This window comes from Mastigoproctus giganteus, chromosome 4 (genome assembly GCF_048544385.1).
Source record: "Mastigoproctus giganteus isolate SK-2022 chromosome 4, ASM4854438v1, whole genome shotgun sequence".
Classification (NCBI taxonomy): Eukaryota; Metazoa; Arthropoda; class Arachnida; order Uropygi; family Thelyphonidae; genus Mastigoproctus; species Mastigoproctus giganteus.
In genome coordinates, this window is record NC_143578.1 from 168,690,263 (window position 1) to 168,702,390 (window position 12,128).

The 12,128-nt window shown below is 38.5% G+C and overlaps 1 protein-coding gene across 1 annotated transcript in view; it reads left to right on the top strand.

Moving 5' to 3' along the window:
• The window catches only part of LOC150087183 (nose resistant to fluoxetine protein 6-like), a 132,645-nt gene that overhangs the window by 45,805 nt on the left and 74,712 nt on the right, over positions 1-12,128 (top strand). The window contains exons 4-6 of the mRNA XM_090372398.1: positions 7,436-7,532; positions 9,220-9,305; positions 11,398-11,568. Of these exons, the coding sequence (XP_090228524.1) occupies positions 7,436-7,532; positions 9,220-9,305; positions 11,398-11,568 (354 nt within the window). The remainder of the gene's footprint in view (positions 1-7,435; positions 7,533-9,219; positions 9,306-11,397; positions 11,569-12,128) is intronic.

Below are 12,128 nucleotides of genomic sequence, written 5' to 3' on the forward strand. Positions count from 1 at the left end.
TTCCATCCTGAAGGAGATAATCAGGAAACTTCTACAGTTGTATGTGGTAATACCTGTCCTGTATCTTCTCAGATCTGTACGCTTTCTCATCACAGAACTTGTGGGGATCAATCTTCAGGGTGTTGTACGTTTGGAGGATGTTAGACGGAAAACATCTAAGCGTAGTTAAATTCTGTAATAAGCTTCTTAGGGGAATCCATGAACTACTGCAAAGGACGCGGGAAAGCCTAGGACCTGCAACAAGATTATGGACATTTGGAGCGCCAAAGCGATCGGTGAGGAGTTGACAGAGATTACGCGGATTTCCTGTAATGAGCAACTGATTCCAAGGGGTGCAACCAAGGTTAGCATACACGACTGATCTTGAGATGGTGAAAGGGTGGCCATTAACACGGTTCAACCACCTTAAAATCCAGTACTCGATACCCATGAATTTTTTGATGTTAGTGAGGGAAGCAGAGGACCAGATCGGCGAGGCATACATGGGAATCGGAACAAGACATGTTTGTATGTAGTGAGTGGCAACTTTTTGGCTGTTTACTCCAGTAAGTTCCTGTCTTATCGCCCACATTGCTGACAGAGTTTTTGCTTTAGTGTTGGCGAAGTGCTGTTGGAAGGTCAGGCCTTCATCTCAGGTGAGCCCTAGATCAGTGTGATGAGAAACCTTTTGGACTCTAATACCATTGATGTAGATGTCTATGTTCATCTTCTTCTTCAAGTTGGTGAAAGACATTTGTGCTGCCTTGGTCGGATTTATGGATAGGCTAATATTCTCAAGATAATGGTCAAGTTCTTCTATTAGGGCAGTGGCATGGGCGGTGATTGCGTCAGATTTGTCACCGTGTTTTGACGAAATGAAGTTTTATGTCATCTGCGTAAGAGCTGCAGTCAGGATGCGTAGAGAGGAAGTAGTCCAAAGCTGCAGCAAAAAATAGTGCGGAAAGGACGCCACCTTGGGGGACTCCTCTGTAGACGACGTGGTTCGATTGGAAGGTTCTATGTTCTACTCTCAAATGCCTTTGTTTGAGAATGGAAACGATGACTTTTAATAGGCCTCCCTGTATTCGGAAATGCCTTTCAAGTATTGTCATCAAGGAATTGATTGAAACATTATCGAAAGCAGATATAATGTCTAAAATACTACATCAATCTGTTCTTTAGCGTTCAGAGTCGATTGAATCCGAAATAGGGTGTCCATTAGATTAGTCACAGTTGATCTCTTTGGAATCAGTGTGTAAATATGGTGGTCTTTTATGGTAAAAAAGGCATAACAAGAATTGGCAGCAGAGTCTTCTCGAACAATTTTAGTAAATTGCAGCTGATAGAGATGGGACGAAAATTCTTCTTGTCTTTCGGATGTTTGACTTTAGGCACGGGTTTTACAATATAATGTTTCCATATTTCAGGGATAATTCCAGTGTTTAGGGTTTCTCTAAATATGTGTAGCAAGACCGCGATGATGAATGGACTGCTTACTTTCATGGTGAAGAGGGGGAACATATCGGGTCCAGAAGTGGATTTATTTGGGAGACTATTTAATGCCTGAATTACATTTTCTTTGGTTATAGTGATTTCTGTTAGGAGAGGTCTGATATCAAGATTGGATCCGGAAGGAGTCATGTTATTCATGTAATTTACCAGCCAACTGGTATTGTCTGGTGCGAGAGAGTTGTACTTTAACTTAGGATCTTGAGAGATTCCGAAGGTACTGTTCGCCCATTCCCTAAATAAGGTTTCGTCCATGGTGAAGTTGGTATTCTTGTTGTTATTGATTCTTTTAGACTGTTTAAGCTTTTTAGAAATTGCAAAGTTGTACTCTTGGCGTTTGTGCTTTAAGAAACAGGCCCGTTCTTTTTTGTAAGCGATGTAATCTTCAGCGGTTCTGGTTTTCTGCCATTTTCTGTAAGCCTTTTGTTTTCTTACAAACACAACCTTCATACTGTTGTTAAACCACCATTTAGATCGATGTGAGATCCGAATCTCCTTAGACGCACCAACACAAGCTATTTGAAATAATTCTTCAGCCAGGATGGAAGCGGCTTCAGGCCCTGACGTTTCTAACAGACAGTTCCATTTATACGTAGTGAGGCGATGGAGGATTATTTCTTGCTTAATGAACTTGTTTGAAAAGACTCTTCTCGTATGCAGCGGGCCACACCCTTCAACCGAGCTATTAGAGAGGTCGGAACGGGCATAAAATTCACAATCTAACGGTTGATGATCTGATTTGAAGAAAAAGGTTGGTTCGATAAGTTCTGCATGAAGTGTGTTGTGAAAAATGAGGTCGAGCTGCTGATTTCCGCGAGTTGGGGGAGTTTGAAGAGGACGAAGGTCAAGCATATGTAACATGTTTTCCAGAGAAGACCGAGCCGTTGAGTACCTTGATTGAAGTCCCCTACGAGACTAGTAGAGACGTTGGGTTGGAGATTGGTAGTAATCCAGGTCGCTAATTCCGTTCTAACCTCTAGGGTGTGTTCTGGAGGGAGGTAGACAGTGCAAACCTGTATTCTAATTTCATCGAGGACAGGGATTACAGAGATGGCTTCAAAGTTTTCGGAACTACTTGAGTTGATCCTATGTCGAGAAAAGGAATTGTTATAGATGATTGCAACTTCACCACCGCGGCGAATGACACGTCCATTAACTAGAGCAGCATAGTTCAAAGGGAGGCAAAGAGTGTCAATACATCTATTGTGGTTCATACAGGTCTCCATTAAACAAATAATATCGCACTCTGCAGTAAGGAGAATAGATTGAAGTGTATGGAGTTTGAACTTATGCCTCTTATGTTATGAATGTAGCATCTGATAGTTACAGATGCGGGTGTGGATGGGACACACTGTAATTGGGACACACTTTATTATTATTATGTCCCCTCTGGAGCACGCTAGCTTTTCTGTCTTCAAAAGGTTTAATTAGAGTATTTTGTGACCATGGGTCCAAGCTTATTAGCGGTTGGTAGGGATCAGCTGGCATTGAGACAATGAAAGAGGCATAAGATGCGTGCCGCGTACGTAGTTGTCTAACATCTACTCTGATGGAGTATTCCTTCCAATACATTTCTGTGATTGCCTGAGTAGTGGTTTTTGGATTTAATCTTGACACAAGGATTTAGTCCCGAGTCAGTACAGCCGTTATATTGTAGTTATATGCTGGGCAAATCTTTCGGATGATGTTTTATGATACCCTTTTCATTAATGTTTGTTAGAGATGGAGGGAAATACGATGCAGCGCTGGGATTAAGAGATTGGTTCTCTTGATGGGTGCCGTTTTGGTTGTCTCTACCTTTGGGACGGACGCCAGTTGGGCTGATAGCTGTAACGTCGGCATAAGACCGCCAAAACGATTGTTTTTGCTGTGGCGGGGTTTAGGCAGTGGCCAACAACCTCATTGACTGTATCTACGGAAATAGTACCAGCAAGTGTTACACTGTAAGGACCTGTCCTTACAACTGTTATTTAATAATGGTTATTAATATTGGAAAATTATTAGTATTTTAATACAGACAACCATTTGAAAAATATCAGGTTCAAACTAATAATAGTAGATTTGAATAGGATAATTCAGATAAGTCCCAGGCTTAATTGTGCTCATTGCACCTATTACTTTAAGTAAGAGGAGGATTAACGTAGCAACGGGGGGGGGAAGCGTTTCAAACACGGGAAACAATTGGAGCTCCGATCTGGAGCAGTTCGTAGTTGATGTACACTGAGCATAGGCAGCACTCCATCCGGAAGAAACAATAGACCAAAACAAATCCCACTTGAGAAAGGGGCAGTACGCAATAGAGAAGGCACTGAGTAATGGAGTGCGCTTTTAAAAATTTCATGGGGCGATTAATGGCAGGTGAAGCGCGACGAATAAATGAGTGTGGATGTGAGGTCACAAAGATGATCTGGAAACTTCTAGGCTGACCGGAACTCCCGTTTACCTTTCTAGAAAGTTCTAGAAATTGCCGGATACCGGAAGCCTTCTCATATAAAGGATGGAAGACACGCCCACGGAAGAGTATAGGGGACGAATGGGAATTACAGGAGAAGGGATGAAAAGGTCAGCGATTGGTCAGTGAGAAAAGGGGGGAATTTTGAAGAGAGCCGAGAGAGAAGTTTTTTAGGACACTTCTGAGGAGAGTCGTGGTCGAGTTTGGATGGTGGTTGTGGCTGCAGTTCTGGGGGTGATAGCTTAGTAATGGGAAGGAAAATTTCCTTGTGAGAAGTTTTTTTGTCTAAAGTGGGGGAAGGAATGTGTCCTTGTGGAGGAAAGGAGATACAGCAGTCACAAATGAATACAACAACAGAGTGAGAAGCTGATGCATTTTACGGAGAACGGAAGGAGAGCGCCCAAGGAGAATTCTAGAGAATGACATAAGAAAGGATCCTTTTCAACACAGCAGAGCAGTACCCACGGAAGAGCGAACCCCAGGTAGACTGATGTGTCCCACGGATGAACAACTATTCGCCTTCCAGACTACGCTTCAGAGCTGAGAGAGAGAACCTAGCAGGGAGAAATGCTCAGTGAATTAAGTAAGTGCTAGTTAATTAAGTACAGAAAAACCTTAACTTAATAATGGAAAGGACTCAAGAAGAACGTTATAAATTTAGGGGAGAATGCTAAACGAAAAAAATATAGATGTACGTATAATTGGAGTACAAAGAGAGGGAGAGACAGATAGATAATTCAAATTAGTAGAGGAAATAAGAGTAGTGCCTTAAAGTATAAGTTAATCCGTGGTTGGAAGGGGAGTTCTGACATAATAGTAGATTAGTGGGAAATGATTAATTAAGTAACAAAGGATTGAAGGTAGAATATATAACAAGTGGCAAGTAGATTACTAACTAGTGTTGAAGTAAGGTTGAATTTTGAATTATTGAGAGTATAATTTATTGTGATGGTAATTGTTTAAATAGGTAGACAATTGAGTGCAAAGAATTAATTAATGAATTGTGGATTAGTTAAACGGGAAGATTATTAATTAATTTTGGTTGATTATTGTTGACTGGTTGATCTGTGGTCGAAAGAGAGATTTCTGACTGAAGTATGTGTATTACATAATAATTTTGGAAGGGGGACACATAGTGACTTACATTTGTCTATTCGTATGCTGATTGTTACTTATTGACCTACTTGGACAGTTAAACAGTAGGGATACTGATTTGTGGATTATGAGATGTAATAATTACCTGGACCTGTTGGAACCAATGTTGAGGTACATGAAGAAACACAATGGTATATTAGAATTGGTAGTTTTGATTACAAAATATGTACACAGTTAATTGGTAGCAGTCTAACAAGGTCCCACTGATTAAAGTACTCAGTTATTTGTTGTTGTTTGATTACTATAAAAAAAAGTGTCAATAAATATTGTTATATTTAACACATATGAGTTTGTCAGTCATTTTGAACATCAGCCAGTCCAGAGGAGGAATACTTATAATATTAAGACCCCATAGACTCTAGAATCTTCTGAGAGTTTAACAAGCCAGGTGTAAAGTGGGAGGGGACAAAACGAGGGGCACAGTAGAGTACAGGGAATAAATAAAATAAAGCACATGCATTGAGAATAAAAATCAAATAAAGGATAATTAACAAGAAAATAATAAACAATTACCCCACCGCCCCACAGCACACACCCCTTATCTTCTGAGTATCCTTTTTCAATGTATGCTCTGTTGTCTTTTTTTTTTACTATATGAATTTCAGATGAGGAGTTTTTATGCATTGAGATGCAGCTCTGGGAGGAAACGGTTGTACTGTTATGCGGATGCTTATCGATTTTTTCCTGTTCGAAGGTGACAAAACATTCTTCAGCTTGCGGTATGTGTCCACTTGTTGCTGAGATGAGATCATCACTGGGAAGTGTTTGCTACACGTGAATACTGGTACTCTCTCTGGCTCTGCTGTGACACTGCTATCAGTGACCCGTTGTCGGGTTTCTGTTGAGATAGTCTTTGAATCATGATATTCATTATCCCGTTGTTTGTACTTGCCATATGCTGTACTTTCAGGTCTCGTTGTATGTTCTGATAAATGGAGATTAATGATGAATTGCTTGAGGGTGAATAGCTCTTGGAAAATTTCTGTATTTTGCGCTCGAAGTATTTGGTTTCCGTCAATCAAAACCGCTAGATTTTCTTGAACGTTCTTCAGATTCAGAGCTATACTTTCTATTGCTGCTGAGAGTTGTTCAGGGGGCTTTCCTTGTGTTCTGAAAATCCGTATTTACTATTAGCAGTGCATGACTACTCTCAGCATTGCTTATACTTTCCGTTTGCGTGGTTTTATTCAGAGAACGTGTACTGATTTCCTGATTGTCAGAGGCCCGATAGGATTAGATCTAAGTAATCTTGAGTGCTAAGAGGAAATTGTGTAAAATTATCATCATCCAGCGATTCATTTGCTTCTTCATTCATTTTTTAAGCTATTTCTAACGTGTGGTCACTCTCAGGCGTATCGGCATTTTCAGGGTGTTTATTTTGTGGTTCTTGAATGAGAGCTTCATCTGGCGCCTTACAGGAAGCTATTTGTTTCGTATTTTCTTTACACTGATCGCAAATATATAGCCGTCTTTTAGCTTTGGACAATTTAGTAAGGTTTATCTTGGTACAAGAATTACATATCAACCCGAGACAATTAATGCATTTGATAATCGTTTCTTCATTATTATTTCCACAAATTTTACATATTAATAGACCGGGAATGATTTCTTGCTGATCCATAATGTGGACTTATATGCAATTCTGTATAGTTCTGAAATTGTTCTGCTACCTTTAGTGCACTTTTAAGCTTTCTAGTACTTTCAATGATTAAGAGATTATTGTACCACCTGTTGGGTGGTACATTGTTTGACCTTTATTGCTTGTGGCACTGTCTAAAGATTATTTGGAGCACTCGTCTTACTTCTTAGTTGACTACCTATGTAGACGGCATTTACACGTGGTGAATCCCAAGGGGTTTATCCCGACTGTGATATATCCTGAAAGTTCTTGTTGTTGGTAATTAATGTGCCCAGCTCAGAGAACTTCTTATTTTCATCTTAAAATACAAATACTATATTACCTCTGTAAATCCAGTATTTGAGTGATGTATCCTCTTGTTCAGCTCACAATGATGAATCCAACCATACTAAATTATAAGTTAAACTTTACGGAAAATTAGTAGAAATACCTGAAAACGAAGAGCACTAAAATCAGGCGACTACACTAGCTGGCGCAAGCGACCTCTTTTTTAAAGGAAGATTCTCAGCTTTGTCACGATAAATGCTCTCACGTTAATGGTGTTTCTGATACAAGTACAGAAGACTTTTTCAATTCTGTGGCTTAAAAAAAAATAACTCTTTATTGGTTGCTTATTTATCTTTGCAAATTTCCCTATGAATTAGAACGAATCTCTTAATTTAAAAATGCGCAAATGCTTCAATATTTGAATTTCCTTTTAGCTCTGGACTACATCGGTCTTACTGAAACACCTGTTGAGGTTCCATTTTGTAATGTGAAACAGAAGAAAGTCGTCACACCCCTGCAGATTTCGGTCATGTGAGTGTATTCAAATAAAACTGTATCTCATTCCATTGCGTTTCAAAAAGCAATGTCCACATTGTTCATTAGAAATTTAATTTCTAAATATAACACACTTTTATTATGAAATGAACTGCATGCAAATTTGGCAGAAATTTACAATATTGAGATTGATATTAATTATTATAATAACGTTTTGAACGTAGGTATACGCATCCTGCATGCTTCGTATTGCGACTTTTGCATTTTCGCATTTCAAACATCTCCTCTCAAGAGACTGTGTCAAAGAAGATGAACCATCGTTATCACTTTCAGGAAACAGTTATGTTTATAGTGGACATAGTATTTGGGGAGGGGGGGTTTCCCACAACTGCGCCATAAGTATTTCTGAAGTATACATGCTCTGCAAAAGCTAGAAAAAAAACTATTGTGCACGGTATGTGAGTAGTATGAAGTTGGCTTCTGTTGTTGTGTTCTAGCTTTTGGACGCAGGGCCCCGGATTGCACCCCATATTGCCCGTACACACCGCTAGCAGGTAAACCAGGCTGCCCATTATTCTCTGGCTGGTCTCTGCCCATGTCGACTGAGCATCTTGGACGAAGACTACGTTAAAAAAAGCGAGAGAGAACAATTACTGCAAAAAATTGCGGGTTACCTTCATGGCCATGAAACCAGGGGTTCACAGCCTGTCGAAACTTCCGGGATTCCAAAACAATGACTTAAAACAATGAAAACAAAAAAAAGTAACTCTAAATTCTTTACAAATGAAAATTGATTATACAAAGGAGAGAACACCTCACAAGAGTTTGATCGGATTGTGCTGGCTTAACATCGAGATAAGACCAATGAGACAGAAGTAGATGTAAAGGTACATCTGAGTTGTGGCTGAATTAGTCCTGCTACTGAGAATTTTCCCCTATAATTCCAATCAACGGCGATTTGTTCAGGTCGGCGTCAAGATTCTCAGTCTACGCATTCGATCCACTTCAAGCTTGTTTCATTATGTGGAATGCAAAATCAACTCACTCCGCATGCCACGATCAACTCTTGTGAGGAGTCATAACTGAGTGGAATCGAGAGAAGAAAGAGAGTTTAGTAGTCTCTCAGACACGATGGCCTCTTTAGTAATTCTAAATCGTGTGGTTTAACGAAAATGCAAAAATAAAAGAATAAAAATTCATTTCGAAATTTATCAAAAAAAAAAAAAAAGGTGAGAAATGAAGTTATTTGTTTCAGCCACCGCAGTGCTCTTGTGGGTAGAATGATTGGTATAATCGCCGTCATCACTACACCGAGTGGAAAAGACCTGAGTTCGAATCTCGTCAATGAGGGAATCGTTTTCCCAAAGTGGATGAGTTAGTTGGTCTTGCACGATACTATCAGGGGTCTTTCTCCGGGAAACTAGGGTATTTCGTCCAGAAAATCTTCAAATCGACCTTAGAGCATTCGCAATTAACAGAGATATTATGTACGGTGCAATATGGCCAAAGTTGCTGATGCACCTAAAACCCTACAACAATTTACCTGCATCATCAAGTCTCAACGCGCACAACATATGACTATGTTCCACATAAAGTAGCATCTCCAAAGGCAATACATCAATCATGTAACAGAAACAACTATAATGTTAATACACTAAAGGAAAACCATATTTATTCTTGAAAGTTAAGAAAATATTAGCTTATATAAATATTTGACTTTCAGGACTTTTTTTTCCTTTCTGGGAGTTCTGCTTGTTCTTGGAACCGGGCTCGATATCTCACAAGATATGAAGAAGATCAAGAACAAAAGTAAGTAATCCTGTTCGCTTATCTACCCTAGAATAATAGAAGAAAGAGAGGGGGGGGGGGTGGAAATAACTGAAAAGCAATTCAGACTCCTGTTAACTCATAACTTCGTATTAAGATTCTTAGCAAAGATTATCTTAGGAGGTAAGCACTAAGATAATAAGCTTTCCTAAGAATCTTAATAATCAAGATAATCAAGAGTAATCCAAGCTTTCAGCTGTAAAATTAGTCCTTATAACTTCGTGTATTTGAACTTAGTACAACATATGAATGAAAATCATGGTAGTGAAGAAGTTCTTATTGGTGACTAGTAGCAACAGACGCACACACAATATTTAAGCAACAAATTGGCAACTTTCAATGGAGCAGAATATTGCAATTTTCTCTTATAAAATCAGTCTGAAACAAATTCAACGTATATTTGCACACAATAAGAAAATAGCCTCCCAGTTCACGTTTAATTTATAAAAATAAATAAGATTCTTTATTAACATAAATTTTATGCAATAGTGATTCCTTACACAGAAAGCCAGAGGAATCTTACCATTTGTTGTTTATACAAGTGATTTTGTTTAATAAAAAAAATAACAATAAAATAAATAAATAATAATAATTGATAGATCAAAGCAAAGATGATAATCAAAATGTAAAAATGAAGTAGTAATTACAGTTAAAAAGGACTACAAGTTGAGCAGATCATGAGATGACATCGGTTAACTAACTACGATCGGCACTTACATAAATGTCCTTTACAAACAGCAAGATGGGACAAGATGGCATCGCGATATGCCTTGTCTATAGTCCACAGGTCGATGTTGAATGAGTTGAGTGTCCAGAGTCACATTTGGGAAGTGTCTCTTGAAATTCTGTAACCGCTGGAGCCTTGAGCACAAAGAGGAGGTATTGCGGAGATGTCTGCCTGGCAAACGCCAACCAACCGTGTTCCAGATATTGATGTGATCCTGCTTAGCTGAACACAGATGAAGGAATGACTTTATTTTTAGTACATGGGCTCTGTGGACTATGGGCGTATATTGTAGGTTGCAGCAGAGAGTAGATTTAGATGTTGTGTAGATCTGGTGCGACCACTAGTTGGCCCACTTTAGCACCCAGAATTCGAGGCCCCAAAGTTTCCTGAGGCTGGTGGGTGGTGCCCCCGACCAAACCTCCACGGCATAGGAGAGTACACTACAGAAGTAAGTTGCAAGGTATTTCTTGATTATTTGCTTATTGTGTGTTTTGCACAGATCAATTTTCTAAGTGTAAACAAAAAATTTTCCAAAGTATAAACAAAAAATTTATTTTATTTTCAAGTGATCAAATTGAGGAGCTGCGAGGACAGTTTGGTATCGGAGTCCTAGCAATTAAGATATCAACCTGGCAGTCAACTGGAAATTCTACCTCAGCCCACTTGGCGAAAATTCTTGGTTAAACTTAAACTGCAAAAGGTGTTTTAATAAAACGAGAACCAGGATGTATTCAAATCCTGAGACATAAACAATGAGCTTACTGGAATTAACATCCCAATTTGGATTGTCACTTACTCTCCCGGTGTTCAACACCTTGAACACTTCGGTAATATATGTTTTTACTCCTCTAATACTTAACTAAATTCCTGAGTATAGAATTTTCGATCCTACGTCTGTTTAACATAATGACCCGTTACGAGCCCGCAATCTCTAAGTTGTCGTTGTTATTCGCAAACCCTCTAATTAACAACCATGAAAGTAATTTAGTTTATCACGAAATTGTATTACCTTTTCTCGGTCGGCAACGTACATCATAGAAATCAAGAAAAAAGAAATCATTGCGGATACCTTCTGTGGCTGAAGCTTACATCTCAGCAATCCAATCCAGTTTGAATCGAATCAGAGCATAGTATAAACAAAGTAGAGGATCTGCTACCCTATTAGTGGATTGAGAGAAAGAGTTCCAGATCCGTAAGTGGGTTTTTGTATTGAGAATATTCTCGAATGAACTATACAATAATAGGAATACTGAAAAATTAAAACTAAGGAATCATATCATTATATAATAGTATAGGATAATAGTTATATTATATTCGGTAAATTTCTATATTTTTAAACTATTCTAGGTCTCTTCGCACGAATTCTGATTTGCTTCTCATTGGTGAGAAACACAAGAAAGATCTTCAACACGAATGCCCCTCCACATCAACTCTCCTGTCTTGACGGCATTCGCTTTCTTAGCATGACATGGGTCTTATTTAATCATACTTATATTTTTACAATCATGCATACAAAACGTAAGTATTAAAAGGAAATAATAATAGTATGTTTTACTGTAATCATTATAGTATGTCCCATTTTATCCTAAAAGTTTTTCGAGGAACAACTGTCCGATTTGCCATATTTGGGAGGCAAATTAAGTGCAAAAGGCTTAATAAGTTAGTAAGACAAACGTCTTAGTTGAATTAAGCAAAAGAGTAAAGTGATTCGTTACGAATCTAATAACGTATAATTAGAGTAAAAGAGATCCGTAACTTTCTAAACAGACCGCTAAAGGTAACAGCATGCATAGGCAGGAATATGATCCCGGTGGGATCATATTCCCACATCAGAAAAATACCCAAAACGAATTTTACAATTCTTGTGAAGTTGTTAAGAAACGAGTTTCTTGTTGATAGCATGATTAACAGAAGAAAAATGAATCAGTGAGGTTAGGATGAATGTCCTGTTTTATTTTATTTATTCATTCATTTGCAACCAGAAGAATTTACTAAGTACAGTGGTCTTAATATTCGTAGTATAACAACTTTGCCATACAAAGATTTTAGATTACATTGCGCTACTTTTAAACAGATGA